General features: G+C 48.3%; 6 protein-coding genes across 6 annotated transcripts; 3 read left to right on the forward strand and 3 right to left on the reverse strand.

The window, feature by feature from the left end:
* Positions 1-329: 329 nt before the first annotated feature.
* N7484_003482 (uncharacterized protein) lies at positions 330-1,604 on the reverse strand (the record flags this gene model as incomplete). Its single annotated transcript, XM_057113902.1, has 3 exons — positions 330-1,196; positions 1,254-1,358; positions 1,425-1,604. 3 exons carry the CDS (start codon positions 1,602-1,604, stop codon positions 330-332), a joined length of 1,152 nt encoding a protein of 383 aa, XP_056974042.1.
* Positions 1,605-5,183: 3,579 nt separating this feature from the next.
* On the forward strand, positions 5,184-6,492 carry N7484_003483 (rRNA-binding endoribonuclease; the record flags this gene model as incomplete). The annotated part of the gene is made up of 2 exons (XM_057113903.1): positions 5,184-5,921; positions 5,977-6,492. 2 exons carry the CDS (start codon positions 5,184-5,186, stop codon positions 6,490-6,492), a joined length of 1,254 nt encoding a protein of 417 aa, XP_056974043.1.
* A 383-nt stretch (positions 6,493-6,875) lies between these two features.
* On the reverse strand, positions 6,876-7,570 carry N7484_003484 (H/ACA ribonucleoprotein complex subunit NOP10; the record flags this gene model as incomplete). The annotated part of the gene is made up of 7 exons (XM_057113904.1): positions 6,876-6,901; positions 6,953-7,005; positions 7,063-7,101; positions 7,156-7,184; positions 7,242-7,286; positions 7,375-7,387; positions 7,461-7,570. The coding sequence occupies 7 exons, from the start codon at positions 7,568-7,570 to the stop codon at positions 6,876-6,878; spliced, it is 315 nt and encodes a 104-aa protein (XP_056974044.1).
* Positions 7,571-8,050: 480 nt separating this feature from the next.
* Positions 8,051-9,397, forward strand: sen2 (tRNA splicing endonuclease subunit SEN2; the record flags this gene model as incomplete). Its single annotated transcript, XM_057113905.1, has 1 exon — positions 8,051-9,397. One exon carries the CDS (start codon positions 8,051-8,053, stop codon positions 9,395-9,397), a length of 1,347 nt encoding a protein of 448 aa, XP_056974045.1.
* A 351-nt stretch (positions 9,398-9,748) lies between these two features.
* N7484_003486 (chromatin-binding protein RAD9) lies at positions 9,749-14,025 on the forward strand (the record flags this gene model as incomplete). The annotated part of the gene is made up of 2 exons (XM_057113906.1): positions 9,749-9,805; positions 9,865-14,025. The coding sequence occupies 2 exons, from the start codon at positions 9,749-9,751 to the stop codon at positions 14,023-14,025; spliced, it is 4,218 nt and encodes a 1,405-aa protein (XP_056974046.1).
* Positions 14,026-14,120: 95 nt separating this feature from the next.
* Positions 14,121-15,505, reverse strand: N7484_003487 (uncharacterized protein; the record flags this gene model as incomplete). The annotated part of the gene is made up of 5 exons (XM_057113907.1): positions 14,121-14,539; positions 14,597-14,661; positions 14,711-15,102; positions 15,165-15,275; positions 15,344-15,505. The coding sequence occupies 5 exons, from the start codon at positions 15,503-15,505 to the stop codon at positions 14,121-14,123; spliced, it is 1,149 nt and encodes a 382-aa protein (XP_056974047.1).
* Positions 15,506-16,804: the final 1,299 nt, after the last annotated feature.

The following is a 16,804-nucleotide window of genomic DNA, read 5'->3' on the forward strand; positions in this document are numbered from 1 at the left end:
CATGGCGGGTGATTCATATTTTCGGTAATCTTTTGCTAGAACATGAAAGAATCATTAATATTTTGGTCCATATTCGTAATTACATATCCGACTTCAAGCTCATTAACAGTGAAAATTATGACCAGGAAAGAAAAATTATAAAGAAAGAAGACCCTCTGCTGCCAGAATAAGGGAGCCCAATTCCACCCCCAAAACGAGCGTGCAACCTTCGTAGGTATCATATAAACCTCAAATCATCACTGACTAAATAAATGACACCCCAATTGACTCCCAAGAAGATATCCTGTATCGATACACCTGACATGACGGCATGGATCAGTTGCGATCAATCAATTCCGCGAATAGACAGACGTCTCAGAGACGGTATGCTGATGATGACCAGTGTACTCCGGGTCCCAAAGACCAGTAATCTCCGAGATATCAGGTACACCCAGCCTCTTAAACTTGTCATCTTTAGACCAACGTCTTCCATATTTGGCAGCACCACTAGGAACAAGCTCCAGGATCCGCTCAGGATCTCCAGCTCCAAACTCAGGGTCTTCAGATGGTGCACCAAGTGTAGACTCATCATTCCATGTTGTAGTTCGCCGAGTCATAGACGCAATTCCACTCCCTTGTCGGCGACTTCCATTCAGTGTAGACAAAAGACCGGGTACTAGCTTGGAAATAAGTGGTTTGAGAGTGGGGAGACAAGCACAAATGATGCCCGTATTGCACTCTATGGCGGACCACGACGCGGCACCCACATTATCCCATGTTGGATCTGTCGAGTCGGAAATCGTCTTCAGACTGACCAGGCGGACAATACTGGTTACACAAACGAATCCACCCAATGCAAACAGGATCATCAGTGCCACTTTCTGCCTGCGGGGTATCTCGATGGCGATTAAAGCCGGAATGGGGATAACGAGGATCACTAGGTCGGTGGTAATATGCATACTGGCATTTGAGAACCAGAGTCCAGGTTTACTTAGACAGAATCCGGGAATCGAGTCGTCCCAGAATTTAGCGACGGGGATGCAGTTCAAGAATGCGCTGAGTACTGCCCATGTACCGTATATCGCGAGGATTGTGATCATAATCCAACAGACGAGTCGCATGCGTTGTGTAGGGAAGACACGAAAGTATTGCATGAGGATGGATGCCTTTGCGCACAGGACGGCGGCATTGTAGAAGGGGATTGTGAGCCAGAAGGCCTGATGGAAAGCCATAATTAGAGTGCACATACCTCTTAAGACGGATCTAGATCATACCTTCATCTGTCTTTCGAGGATCGCTGGTGGGATGTCTTTGAGATGCATTCCCATTCCACTGGTAGCCTCAACCATATCCAGGGCCATGAAAATATACGAGTTGACCTATTAAAGTTAAGTAAGGTTTTGGTTTCCATTGAATGTAGAATAACTCATTTCAAAGTGACTTACTAGTGCGATGACAACCATCCAGTCATTCGACTCCATCTTCCTCATGATCTTGACGCGTGTGTACAGACGCAGACTTACAAAGATTGTTGCCAGTGCTGTGAAGACAACACTGCAAGTCAAGCCCTGTACGCCGCGAGGGGAGAGGTAAATGTCGCCATCGTCCCGTTTGAATAAATCCATCTTGACCAATGATGCGAACTGGTAATCACTTGGCAGTGGTGAGCCTAGTATAGCAAAATTATCCCTCTCTGAGTCACTTCTTGGCCATGAATGATTGGGAAGAGCCAAGACACGAAAGCCAGAAAATGGAAAGAAGTATAGAAGATAGAAGATAGAATCAGACAAATGAAAGACGAATCAATCGCAGCGATAGTCAGACCACCAACTGTCAAGCAAACCAGGGAATCAAACGAGCGATAGGAAATTAATTACTCCCCCAGATCGACACGAGAGGGGAAGGACAAGAGGAATATAACACTACCATGCGCTGACTTTAATGCCTAGAAAAGCCCTAGGGCTTAGTCTAAAAAAAACAACACGTCCGGGCTTCAATGGCAAACGGTTGGAGCGGAAATCCACTAGTCCGGTCACCCTAGGTGAGAGCGGATCTCCCTGCGTGAGGGCTCCTCGCTCCCCGGATTGGCAGTGCAAGACACGATCCCGGTCTAGGAGAGCATAAGGTGCAGTGTGCCGCGCAAGGGGTTAAATCGACGAATCGGGACCTTGATATGCGCAATAAATACATCCCTATTGTTAAACTCTACAGACTACTCGTCTTCCATTGGCACTTAGCGAACCCTTAACTTTTCTATGTCTGGTGATGGATGAAACAGGGGTTTACTAAGGTTGTGGATAATTTGAACACTTTTTGGTATTCATATCAGGATTTTCTTGCCCATAGAGGTTCAGCGATTGTCGTCCCCTGTATTGGTCTCTTAGTCATGAAACTATACTTCCTGAGTGGGTTCTAGATCATCGAGTCGATTACGCATTGTGGAGGGGTTACCTGTAAATCAGATCTCGCTTTCATTCGGATCTTCGCATGCGTATTTCGTAGTACTACATCTGAGATCAAGGTCGGCATCATCTTATGGTGGTAATGATCTACTAGGTCAAGGCTTCAGTGCGGAAATTTAATATGATCACATCTGTGGCTTCAGGCTACCCAATATCATTTGATGGTGAAGTGGTACCAGAAGAAGCACCGAAGTACTCATGCTTATCATTTGGAATTTGAAGCGGTCCGTTCCTTGATTCTTTCCTTTCTTTCTTCTTCCGCATTTCCATTTTTCAAGGTCGAACGATCTCCTGGGTTGGCCCGCAAATGCGTGGAATAGCTGTAACCCCGGATTCTATTGGCCACAAGAGATGAAGGAAATATTTTGTGCGGTGTGATTGGTTGATTCTGTGATTAGTGTGAGGTAATGCACATGATACATCTGCAGCAGGGCAGACAGCGGACACTAGACTGGGGCGAAATTCAAGATGCAGGAGGCGTGCGATCTATCAACAGCAGGACCTGCAGATCACAGTAGGGATCAATGATTGACGCTTTTCAGCTTGCCTCGTCTCCCAGTTTCTGAGTACGGTCGAAGCCACTGATGCATAGACCACGGGGAAGATTTGGAAAATTACGTGAACGGTCAATTCCATGCTCTTGGTGGCTACTATACAGACCAAGTTTCATTGGACTTTACGTCATGGCTTCGTTAAGCTTATCGCTCGGATCGCCAAAGTGCAAGGGCTTTCTACCAATAATGATCCTTTCAAGGCGTAATATTATTGCTATTTCTCTCTTGATCTGGGGTATTTTCGCTGTCAAATAGATCTCAGAGATCATCATTATTTAGGTTCATTTTCCGAGGGGCGCCTCGGCTATTCGAAATTTAGCAAGGAGGAAATTGTGTGCTCCAGACTCGCATTCAGAGTTTGTCGCCCAGAAAAAAATGGTTTTGCTTTTGTCATCATCGGATTCTTTCCACATAGTAGGACTTGCATCTTGAGCTCGAGCACGAAGCACGGTCTTGGATCGTAAACTCACGTCACACATCCTGCGTAACATCCAATAACGCGAACTCGACCTCACACAAGAGCTACATGGTGGAGATTAAGAGAAAGAGAAAAACAAAGGAAAGGAAAATCTTTGAGTTGGCCAATTGCGGTGTGTCTATCTCCCTTTCAAAGAAATCTCCGCTAGGGTTTGGCGGCACCCCACTGCGGTCAGATGATCTATCATACTTGAAATTTCTCAACTATCAAATCCTCGTACACGCCGTCTTGTTGGGAACCAGTAATATGGCTGTGCCCGGATCTTTCCACGTTTCTGTAATAAGCTGTGTAACTCCTTTGTGTTCTTGTTAGCCCTGTCACAATGTGACTTGACCTCGTGGGACAGGGTTGATTAAGCATGGCCCAAGTTGAAATTTTGTACACGAGAGGCAACGAGCATTTTCCTTGTAAATGAATGACCCGGCACCAAGCCTTCAACATTGGGTCACAGACTCATCGACGAATCTTAGTATTCTAATCCTACTTGTTTAGTTTCCTGCCTAGAGGCGAACGAACTCGCCTGCCGTATAATCCGTTGAGATAGCCGCTGTGACGGGTAAGTACCTAGTCAAGAGTAGAATCCCATGCCCAGACGCACAGCTTTAAATGCACAATTTTCAATACTTCAGGAGGTTGATCCTGTGTAGACCCTTCACGGTTCAATCTGCAACTGTGAGACTTGGGCACATTTTACCGCTATTTCCAAAATTTCGAATTCTAAAGATCCAACTCATGCCTTACCCCGAGAGGAAGGAGACCAAATCTATCACGACGTATAAGTTGCAGGCTTCGGTGTCTTCCACGTGCTTGACCGCCATTTTGGTATTTTTCCCTTTGTACCTGCAGGTGGTAGATGCGAAGTTCGGCAAGTAGTTCTATGCACAAATGTTTGACTGAAGTAAAAATGGTAATGAGAATAGTACGTAAATAATATGATTGCATTCTTCTTGGCGAGGGGGACTGCCCACAAGGCTCATCAGTCTTACGGCTCAAATGCATACAAATGCAGTTCTCTATTTCGAACTACCTACTGAGCTAGAAAATTTCCGAGCCCAATGTAGATGATTAGGACCTTTGCTTGCATGAACTGTAACTTCTGTACTTTTCACTTGTCAACTTTCATAGTTGTAAACTAATTGTCTGAGACGCCCTCCAGTACTATGTATGACACTTCCGGGGTCAAGAATACTTTTGGAATCTGGAAAGCTTCATCAGGTGGGTACTATCCCTGAGGACAACTAGAGGAATCTTTCATGTTTCGAGTGATGGAAAACTCAAATAGCATGACCTAGATGTCAATTCAAATGTTCAACAGGATATATATTTCACTGCTAGGTAGGTACAGTATGAAGTACTTGTTCTCTTTTGCGGCATAGACCTCAGTCCTGAAGTCTTATGCAATGTTGGACTTGAGAAAATTATTTGTTAGGTAGGTATAGGTACAATTAGAAAAACACTTGAAACCTTGGAAGTAATTCCCTCAAGATTGACAATTTGAATCAATTCCTGGACCTCTTAAAGCAAAGTGTTTGGTAGGCTACATCTGGGAAAGAACCTTGGAAGCGATAAGATAGGCCGATAAGCGCGCACAGACCAACTGGCCGAGAAATTTCCTTTTCCACATTACAAGCGCCCACTACTTCCCCTCCACAACTAGATCGAGTTTCTCTTTCCTTGTTTTTATAGGATCTGGGAAAATACGATACGAAAATGACGGACTCAGTGTCATCACCGCCCAAGTCCGTCCACACAATTGTGTTGGACGCCGGTCCTATCCTCAAAAATACCCCGCCGCTTTCTACCCTACTCGGCCAATGTGAAGAACTTATCACCACACCCTCTGTGGTTGCTGAGATTCGCGACCCCGATGCCCGTCTCCGTGTCGAGACCCTGTATCTTCCGTTCTTGAAGCAGCGATCGCCCACCCCCAAAAGCTTCAATGTGGTCAGTGAATTCGCCCGGAAGACTGGTGATCGCAGTGTCCTGAGTCGAACCGATATCGAGGTGCTGGCGCTTGCCTATGAAATTGAGTGTGAGCGCAATGGAGGCGATTGGAGATTGCGCAGTGTTCCTGGACAGAAGCGTGTCAACGGAAAGCCACCTGTGAAGGAGGAAGAGAAGGTGGAGGGTGCTGAGGCTAACGGCGTCGATGCCGCTACCGAGAGTGCCCCGGAGGCTCCCGCTACAGAAAATGTGGAGGAACCCAAGAACGAGGAGTCCGCCCCTCCGCAAGAGGATGTGCCCACAAGTGAGGATGTCGCTGAGCCCGCAGCTGAAGAGGATACACCAGAGGAGGACCAGAATGAAGATGACGCTGCTGATTCGGACGGCGGAGAATGGATCACACCCTCCAACTATAAGAAGCGGCTGGCCCGCGACGACGCTGGTGCCGACTCTGCACCAGAGACGAAGACAATGCAGATCGCTACTATGACCACTGATTTTGCGGTTAGTAAATCAGATCCCCAAAATATAAACGAATAAATGCTAATCTGCTCCGCAGTGCCAAAACGTTCTTCTGCAGATGAACCTCAACCTGTTGTCAACGACAACCTTGCAAAGAGTCCAGCACCTGAAGACCTTCATCAAGCGCTGTCACGCTTGCTTCTCCACCACCAAGGAGATGAACAAGCAGTTCTGCCCTCGTTGCGGTAAAGACACACTCACCCGTGTTTCGTGCACTACTACTGCCAATGGCCAGTTCACCATGCATTTGAAGAAGAACATGCAATGGAATAACCGGGGTAACGTCTTCAGCGTCCCCAAGCCCACACACGGTAGTTCCAACGGAAAGTGGAAGGGAGGCGGTGGCAAGAACGGCTGGGGCAGAGAACTCATTCTGGCCGAAGACCAGAAGGAATACACTCGATCCACTGCCGAGGAGGAGCGCCGGCAGCGACGGGAGCGTGACCTCATGGACGAGGATTACCTCCCCGGTATCTTGACCGGTGAGCGGAACAAGATGGGCGGCCGTGTGAAGGTTGGCGCCGGTCGTAACGTCAACTCTAAGAAGCGTTGAGCCTAAACGACCTTTGCATTATGGATTACATGGGCTGGAGTTTGGGTTATACGCACAAAAAGTCCTTAGGTTATCTCCATCCAAAGGAGATGGCCCGCCTGTTGATGAGCAATGACCAAGTCTTTGTCTAATGGCTACAAAACCTTTGCACATAGATAGTACGGAATCAAATACCTTGAACGTTTATAAAAGACATGTTATTGGTAGCCAACATCAGGAACCAAGGTTCCCTGAATATTACACGCCCCTAACACTCGGCGAATATCCGAAGCCATGCAAACAGCAGCCGTCCATCGACTGTACAAACTAACACCATGCGCCGAAACACAGGTCAAAGCACCTTGTGATCCCTCAAACCCAATTTTTCCATCCGAGTTTCTTGTTTAAACAGCAGGAGCGTCCTCTGAAGCTGGAAGTCAGTCTTCTATCGTGAATTTAGAATAGCGAGGTTGATTCGTACCGGTCTGCTGGGTGAGCAGGAGGCCATAGCGCTTCTTCAGGGTAACACGGTGACTAGGAATGAAATGTCAGTCGAGGTCTTCTACCTGTCTTGGTGTCATATCCACATACCGAGAGTACTTGTCATCGGGGGAGAAGCGGGCGGGGTGACTTCTATATGTAAGTAACTGCAAATGATGATTGATTGGGGCTTTGGAATCATACGCGGACTTGGAGACCTTGCCGTCAACGACCTAAGATAAAACAGTTAGCACGATGATTTCAATGGTAGATCTTGAAAAGTGGCTTACCTTCTTCAAGGTGTAGACACGCTTTCCATCGGGACCGAGAGTGTACTGATTCATTGATTAGCGAGGTTGTTCCTGGCGAAGTCCGAATTGATTGTAGGGTTCGTTTCAGTGGTCGTAAGAGGTTCGAACATACCATAAGATGCATGCTAATGGGTAAAAAGTCAGTAAATTCCTATAATCACAAGCACAGAATTTTGCGCTCAAGGCTCAAATACTTACTTGGCGGTATTGTCGTGCGGTTTGACGATAAGAATTGCTGGAGTCGTGGATGCTGGAGTCGGAGGAATTTTTTTTGACGCCGACGCACTCGGACCGGTCCGCTTAGTCATGCCATACGCTTAAAAACCCGAAGCTCTCCAATTTTGACTTCTTCCCACTTCTGATCTCTAGAGGAATTTGCTTTGGATCCTCAACAGTGTTTATGATGCACTAATGCAATCGCTCAGCTATTAGCCTTGGAAGGCAGCTGAACCATTTCTCCTCAACATCTACCATTATCCTTTACTTGGCCCAATCTCGACATTCTTTGGGCCGCAGAGATTGCAGGTGAGTCTTACAATAGCTCTATGAGCTACTTTTTTTTTTTCTGCACCAATACCCCTCTTTTATGATGACCAAAAATTTAAACTCAGGCATCGGCACTACTTTGATTTCAGCCGTTGCCGATGATGTTATTTTTGACTACAACGGTATCTGAGAAGATCACCACTATGCAACCTTCACTTTCGCATACGTATTGGAAGAGTCAAGCTAACCCTACCTCTTCAAAGGAATTTTTCAGTCTTCAATTTCTCCAGTAATTCTTCAACATGGCCGAAGTTCCAAGCCCAGCAGCCCCAGCTAGCCCTGCCAAAGGGAAAGGCCGCACACGGACTCGGTCCTCTAGGCCCAACTACAGGGAGATTCATCGCTTCCCTCTTCCCGTCACTATCCACCCTGTTCCTCCTGTAATTCCTCATAATCCTCTTTCTCTCATTAGTGTTGCCCTCTCGTATCTATCTTTCTTGATCTCCCCTCCTCGCCAAGAAGTTTACACTGCATACTTTGACCTGGCCACCTCTTCCGTACATGTTACCGATGAGCGAACAATCAAAGCCTTGTGGCAGATGGGATTTTTCGGCAAGGGTAATCTGAGTCGAAGTGAGCCCAGCTGGCTGGAGCGTGAAAAGAAGAGAAGAGGTCTATTGGGTGGGAACACTAGTGAGGAGGCTACACGGAAACGAAGAACAGAACGCCGTGAATTGAAGCTCGAGCGTGCGAGGGTGGAAAGGCTGATGGTTGAAGAAAGACTCAAGGCTGAAGCTGCAGCCAGACAGTCCGGCATTTCGTCTCCAGTGCCCACCGACGGCTCACCTGCTACCCCCATATCGATAGAAAAATTCTCCGTGAAGAAAGCCATGGAAGCTAAATACCAAAGAAACCGGCAGCAAGCGATGCAAAACGGCAATGCTGTGCCAACTACTGATGTGACCAACTCACCCAATGGAAAATCCGTGCGGTTTTCACCGGTCGTTCAGGAAAAGGAAGCGTCTCCCCTGCTTGATGATGATGCTGATCTCGACATGGAGTTCGCAAATGAGGAGCATCTCCAGATTTCGAATGAAGAGACATTCTTCCTGGTGTATTGCCTAGGTGCGTTGCGGGTCGTCGACCGCGAGACCAATGCCGTTATACCGACCTCCTCCCTCTTCTCCCTCTTGTGTCACCACTCCCACTATCCGCCGCGCCTCTCCTCCGAAAATTTGCAGCCCGACGATCCCTTCTTGATTTCATATGTTGTATACCACCACTTCCGATCCCTCGGATGGGTTGTTCGCTCTGGTGTTAAGTTTGGTACGGACTATCTGCTCTACAACCGAGGACCCGTCTTCTCTCACGCCGAATTTGCCGTCATTATCGTCCCTTCATATGAGGATCCCTACTGGACGGAGACACAAGAACGCAGGGACTATGTGGCGCGGAAGCAAGATCGAAGTTGGTGGTGGTTACATTGTGTGAACCGGGTCCAGGCCCAAGTGAAAAAGAGCTTGGTAATTGTTTATGTTCAAGTGCCGCCACCCACAGCTTCCTTTGACGATATCGGGGCTGTTCTTGGTCGCTACCGAGTACGAGAGTTCCTGCTCCGACGATGGATTCCCAATCGGAGCCGAGATTAGGAATAGTCGGCTTCCATTTCTTGTATATAATTATGAGGGCTTCAGATACCCAATAAACTCGATATTCATGTACAATTAAGTACATATCTACATAATGGCATTGCATAGTCTCTTTGATGTATAGAAATGCTCTTCAGCCGCGGTTTGTCGTATCAAAAGTTACGCTAGACCAAGCTAGGTAATATTACTGAGGTTTTAAGTCACGTGGGTCACGCGTTTCGCGTCCGCCTCAATTCTCGGTCGAAGCAGAGTTCACGACGTAATAATTGTCCATATCTATTAACTATATCGTACAATGGCGCATAGAGTATGACAACTTCTGTCTAGTTTATTGGAGCTACGGTATAAGGGATGGAGACCCAGGACAGTATCGATATTGCCCATCTGCAACGCGTCGCGTTGGGACTTGTATGTGTAATGACCTGCAGCGTTCCAGATTCTTATTGGGCTAATCCCGACGTCTTCAGGAGCACGAACAACTTCAGCCAGATATCGCCGGACAAACGAAAATTGGTAGCCCCTCGCAAACTCAGTTGATCCATTCAAATAAAATTATAAATCGCTCCAATCTCGAAGGTTCCCCGACGGCCCCCCGGCAATTATCCCCAACGCCTTCGGACCCTACGAGCTCCTCTCAGAAGCGAAACCCTCCTTCGCTCCACCGACACTATGAAACAAACCTCATGAAGCCTCCTAGTCAGCCGAATCAGTCCAGACCAGTTTCTGGGTCACAACCTCCAGCAATGGACCCCACGGATGTCACCCCGAGCGACACCCAAGTTGTCTCACAATCAATTTACGATAGCATCATTCAACGAAATGGAGAGTCTATGTATGGAGGAGTTTCTCAAACCGGTGCAGATAACGCTACTCTTATGACGCTGCATGAGGGCGACAGTGGCCATATCGATCTTCTCGCTGAATTTGATACTGCCCGCCACGAAGCCGACCTTTCTCCAATTCCAGATGAAGAAAGTAACTATGACCCGACCGAATCTTCGCCCATGGCATACCAGCCCGAGCTTTTTCCCGAATCCCAGCGTTTTATGGCAACGACCCCTGGCACTACGATTAAAAAACCCCATACGCCAGGCACATCGATGGAGACGCCCACACTCTCAAGGAATCCTCTTGCCGGAGACATAGAATCGAGCGGGGGACTCATGGGCTTGAGCCAGCTCTTCAAGGCAACCCAGGCGCCATCATCTCCTCTGGTTCATGGCCAACAACCGGAATTTGTGTCAGACCGTCCATCTCCAAATATACCTATTCAGCGTCCCCAGATCGCCAACAATATTTCCTCGCCGCTGGTTCATTTTGCGAGAGAGTCATCGGAACCGAATCTCAACTACATATCTATGAAGGAATCGCAATCAAGGCGTGACAAATCTCTAGGAGAGCGGTTGACTCGGTCCGCGGATGATATGCATTCGGATGACCCGCTCGACCAGGAGTTCAACAAGGAATCAAGCTTCGTCGAAAATGCAAGGCGAAAGCGAGTTTTTGATGAAGAAACTGCCGCTCAATTTGCGGCTCTAAATGCCCCTGCCCAGTCTGAGGACCGTGCTACTTCCCCAGAGTATCCAGATATGCATGTTGTTGAAACGGGAGCTGCTGGAAGTGAAGAAGAAACGGAACAAGAGGATGACATGGGTCCTCAAGTCCCCCAGTCACAGGAACTTCCTCATTCTTCAGAAGAGGACAAAGAAAACTACCCCAGTATGGTAATTGAGATTGACAGTGCACACGATCGGCTCTCACAAGTCCTTGGAATAGAACATGGACCATTAGCTCTAGCCGATGCAAGACCGGAGCATGATATTGGAATTGCTCAGCTTGACCCCAATGATAGGGATCCGCATTCTAATCGGTCTTCCCAAATTATGGTAAAAGACTCTCAACAATCACCGCAACCAACACCCAGGCCTAACAACCATGAGGCCCAAGCCGAGCAGCAACCATTTCCACTGCAGCTTGATTCAAAACTTAACAACATTGATAATGTCAATGTCTCATCTATCCGACGACGCATTCAGTCTTCGCCCCCTCCTTCCCGACCCGAAGATCGGCGCTGCTCGGATGCCAACTCTCCAACGCAGAGCCATCAGGTCGAAATGGTCCAGAATACGTCGTCAAACGAGAATTCACGCCTTAGCTCTAGCAATCCACATGCATTGCCAAGGCCCGGGCCGTTTTCTAACAGTTCCCAAGGTGGCTCCGGGAATAAATCTTCGTCGATGCCCTCGCGTGTTACCGAAACACCTGTTCACCTACGCCCAGATCTTGGCGATATGGCTAGGTTAACAAGTATCCCAGAGACAAGTCCTAGCCACAATCAAGCTCATGAATGGGAAGCCGAGTCAAATGATGATCAAATGAACAATGAAGATGATGACCTTCCTCCTATGCACCCTACTGAAAGTGTTCATCGTGTTGGTCAGTTGCGGCACTCGCAATCCCGTGCCCTTTCTTCCCCAATCAAGACCCTTGTGTCCCAGGCACATTCCCAGATTCTGTCCAGCCCCAGTGGAAGACAACGCCGTGCATTGACTGAGATTGCCTCGGACTGTTCTCCTCAAGTTGATTTCAAGATCGGGGACATTGGTCTGGATTTCTTCACTGCCGACGATGATCAGTACAACTCCTTGGTCATTGATGGATCTCCGACTCGCCCTAAAAAAAGAAGGCGAGGCAACCTCGGCCAGAGCTTTGGCCAGAGCCTCAATACATCTGACACTGCAGCTCCTGCAACACCTCGCGCACAGCCCCCCAAGACTACAGCGCCCATCCGCGAGAGCCCCGCTCAACAGATTACTTCCACAGTAGTTCATGAACCTGCGCCTGCCCGCAGACAGTCCAGACCCGCTGCTAGAGACGAAAATGTATGGGAAATCGGAGACTCTCCTCAGCAACCGATCGTGCGACGAAGATCAAGGCACAGTAGAGTGACTGCTCCTCGGGATATGAGAAAGCGGCCTATGCAAGCACAGAAGCCAGAGGTTCAAGAGCCTGATCAACCCGTTGTCGCCCAGAAGCCTGAATCAGTTGCATCTTCTGAACTCACTGAGCTTACTGATGCTGATATCGACTCCGACCGGCCTCCATCAGACAGCAACGCCGCCAACAGCCCTCCTACTACACCTCGACCTGCCCGGGAATCTTCTGATAATACCATAATTGCTCCTCATCAAGTAATCGCTGTGTGGATGGGCCAAAAACAAGCATACTACCCCGCGACCTGCTACGGAACACCACTTGGGGTCCCGCAAACAAAATACTCTGTGAAATTCGAAGACAGTCTCCCCGTTGACGTGATAAAAGGCCTTGTCAAGAGGTTGGAGCTCCGTGTCGGTGATGCTGTCAAGGTCGACATGCATGGTGTCCCAAAGGTCACACACATTGTTCGCAGCCTGGAGGATAAAATCACAAAGGAAGAGCTTTTTCAGCATGCTGATAAAGGGTTCTACCCCCAAACCGACATCTACGGCCATACTTCGGTTATCCTCGGACCCAAGCAACGCAAAAGTCTCCCTAATAGCGGCCTCAACAACAGTGAGAATGTGATCAAGGTACCCATTGGTCGAATTTACCTTGATATGACTCTGTGGAATCAATTCAAAGATCGAGCCTTTACCTATCATCAGCCCGAGCCCGTGCCTCGGGCAACTGTCTCTCATACACCGGAAAAGTCATCCCTACCAGCAACCCCCAGCACTCGTTTCTCTCGCTCTATCCAATCTGCCAGCGGCATCTTTGCGAATATGGCCTTTGCGGTGTCTTTTACGGAAGACGACGGATCTAAAGATCGTGTTTCCAAACTCATCACGGATAATGGTGGCTCGATCTTGCTTGATGGATTTACAGAACTGTTTGAAACCTCGTCAATCGTTCCATTTGATTCACCAATGAAAGGTGACAAGACCCAGTCTGGTAGCCTAGGTCTACGCTTAACATCTCTGGCTGAAAATGTGGGCTTTGCATGCCTCATTGCAGACACACATTCCCGCCGTGAAAAGTACATGCAAGCCCTGGCACTGGGTCTACCCTGTCTCTCGGGCCGCTGGGTAGAGGACTGTGTTGCAAAGGGCCGCGTTATCGACTGGGATGTGTATCTTTTACCAGCCGGTGACTCCACTTATCTAAATGGGGCCACAAAATCTCGAATGATGGTACCGACGCCACCTTGTGACACCCGGCTATCCGATACCATTGCTGCAAGACCGAAATTACTTGGCGGGAAGTCTGTGCTTATTGTGACTGGTCGAGGCAAAGCAGAGAAAAAGCGCCGAGCCTATATCTTCCTCACATTTGCGCTTGGTGCTTCCCGTGTAGAGCGCGTACCCGATCTCGAAACTGCACGCGCATTGATGCAATCCCAGTCCGAGGCCTCACTACCTTGTAGCTGGGACTTGGTCTATGTCGATGACGCAGACCAATCTTCCGCGAAGTCTATGTTAACTCCGAGACCGAAGACACAGAAAATCTCTCTGGTCCATGGGAAGAAGCGCAAGCACTCGGCTGTATTCACCTTGACGAATCCCGCTGACGATTCATTGCCCACTGTTCAAGTGGTTGGAAATGAGTTTGTTTGTCAGAGTTTAATCTTGGGCAGGTTGTTTGAGGAATGAATCATTTATTTGTGGCTTGTGATTTACATATCTTGATACCAATTTCATTATAACGTTTTTTTTTTCTATATATTTAATTATTTTTCGCTTGTAATTTAGCTAGTTGAAGAAGTGGTGCGCGTCACCTCCTCAACCGTGATAGTTTCATGAACACTGACATGATACGGATTTCGAGTTCCCCCGAGACTCGGATACAAATGCTCTTCACTACTATTGGAAGGAGGAAAACCCAGGTCCCTAGGCGAAGAAACACTCGTAACAACCTTGGTGTCATCGATATCTGGACGCCAGTATCGGGGGTCACTGGAAAGTTTCGTCCCTGTCCCATTCCCATCGCCCTTCAAACTGGCCAATGGATATGGTACGGAAGTACTTCTTTCATAACGCTTATGTTTGCCATAAAGACTTCCATCCAAGAACCAGCGGAATAACGGGCGGAGGGTGACAAGACTACCAGCGATAATGCCGAGGCCCGTTTCGAGAATGGACCATATGGCGATTTGGTAAGTTGAGTCTAGATCATCCAGATTAGCATACTCCATATGCACGGAGATGAACAGAAATAACTTACAGAGGAAATCTCGATCGGTATAGTAGTGAAGGAACGGAAGTCGAATAACCACTGCAACACTCGCACTGGCAATCGTTAGCATTCGCATCAACAGTGTTGCGTGAATCCACATACATGGCACCTAGACTTAGAATACCGCCAACCGCAAACTTTGTCCGACGATTCATTTGAAGATTCCAAACAAGCACGATCGGCAAAAGCCCCAGTGAAAAGTCGACCACAATGGTGAGCGCGCTATATAGGTATGCGATATCCAGTAGAAGCGTAGTGGACAAACAAGATCCCTTTGCCATGGGATTTGCTTGGTGCCAGAAATAAGAAACGGGATGACAGTCGAGAAGGAGAATAAAAAAGAAATAGAGCGCATTGGCGATTGTAAGTCCGATCAGACAGTAGAGGATAATTCTGTGTTGTTTCCGTACTGTTAAGCGGAGGAGCGCGACGGCGATGGAGATTTTGGTTACGGCCGAGGCCCAGATGTAGAGGATTTGGCTGAGCCACCACCACTATATAGTGAATTAGAATGAGACCCAGGTGTGGTTATGACATGTTGGATTGTATGACTTACACGAAGAGCAGCCTCGTAAAGGGCGAGGTTCGTCCCGAAGTCTACCATTTGGTGGCCGACGCCATCCGAGGCGCCGTTGATGCAGCAGACGGTTAGAGCTATGAAAATGGCCTAAAACAAAAGAAATAATGTCAGCCTTTGAATTTAAAAGGACAGATGCCAAGAGATAAAAGTCATACCAGTGCCCCGACCATCAGTGTATCATCCCATCCAAATGCCCGGACAAGATACCAACGAACAAAACATCTTACAGAAACCGCGATAACAGCCAGACCCATCATTACGACCGACAGCGTAAACATCGCGAGACTACGCCCGACCAAGGGCATTGGTGTATTCATCGCTGCGGTCTCAGTTTCGCGTCAGCGAAAAAAAGCGTGCCCTTAACCAAGGACCAGTCGGCACGGTGCCATGAGGTCAACAAAAGTCGACAAAAAAATCCAGCCCCAGACGAAGCGAACATCCATGGATATAAATGGGGCCTCGCAAGTCAGGAGACAAGCTCCATCGCCAGGGTTTTTCCACGCGGTCAGACCTATCGCGTAGCTAGACTAATGTATGCAATCTACGAAAGTTCGGTACTAGCCAAGAACCCTCCATGTCTCGAATCTCCCATGTGGGGAACAAAGGGTTTCTAGTCGAATCTTACCGAGATCTATTGGAACCAGATCGATTGATTAAGTTCCATTGCCGAGCGTGATCCAATCCATTCATGTCGGAAATTAGACCCAGCCCACGCACTGAGTTGCGCTAGGTCGAAAACAGCGTAAGATACGCGGAATTCGTCGCTAAGAGAGGTGGAACTGAATAGGAGGCGTATCGCGATGACTCTGTCAGAGCAAACCTTTCGAAGCCAAGAGTGGGACGCTGCGCCAATCAGCTGGGGACGGGATGAATGTTCCCCCTAAGTTGCAAGCCACATTAGGGCGCTATGGTCACCGGCTCGGTCCTGCTGCACGAGCACACGAGGCTCGATTGCGTCTCCGCTTCTTCTCGGCTCTTTGTGAGTACAACAATGAAGTTGTTCGGGATGCAGGTCAGCTGAGGTATGATCAAGCCGACTGCAATCCAGTGAGGCTCTGATTCCTGTCAGGAACAGGCCACCTGACACTCACGGGCCGTTCAGGTACGTACGTTTTCGGGCTCCACTTTGTCTGGTCCAGCAATTTGGCCCGAGGCACTAACCCGATCTGGGCCCTGAAATCTACGTCAATTCATGGAATTTCCAGCTTTCCGTCACTGGGCTCGGGTACTCCGGGTCTTGTTGAGAAATCAAAACTCATGGCGGTGGAAAGGTAATGAGGTCGATCGGTAAGATAAAGGATGAAAGTAGCAAATACCAGTCGATTGATCTGGACTTCGGGAGTTGATCTCATTTTTGCGGCACTGAATCATTGCCATGACGATCTTTCTTCTTCCTAGATGGCTCTGACTCGTATCTATCCCCACTGTTGACATTTACCGGCACGAACCTCGGCAATCCCCCTTCTAGAAGATAAAGGACCGAACAATGGGTCCGAGTTTCAGATCTATGGCGTCTGCAGCCATGGCAGATTTAATTCTAGTACCCACTTCAGCTACGCCTCAGGTGACTCGTTCCAAAGGTCTCCACGGGTTATCATCTATGGCTTTCAGTGGGC

Source organism: Penicillium longicatenatum (assembly GCF_028827895.1).
Source record: "Penicillium longicatenatum strain IBT 33135 chromosome Unknown contig_2_segment0_segment0, whole genome shotgun sequence".
NCBI classification, from domain to species: domain Eukaryota; kingdom Fungi; phylum Ascomycota; class Eurotiomycetes; order Eurotiales; family Aspergillaceae; genus Penicillium; species Penicillium longicatenatum.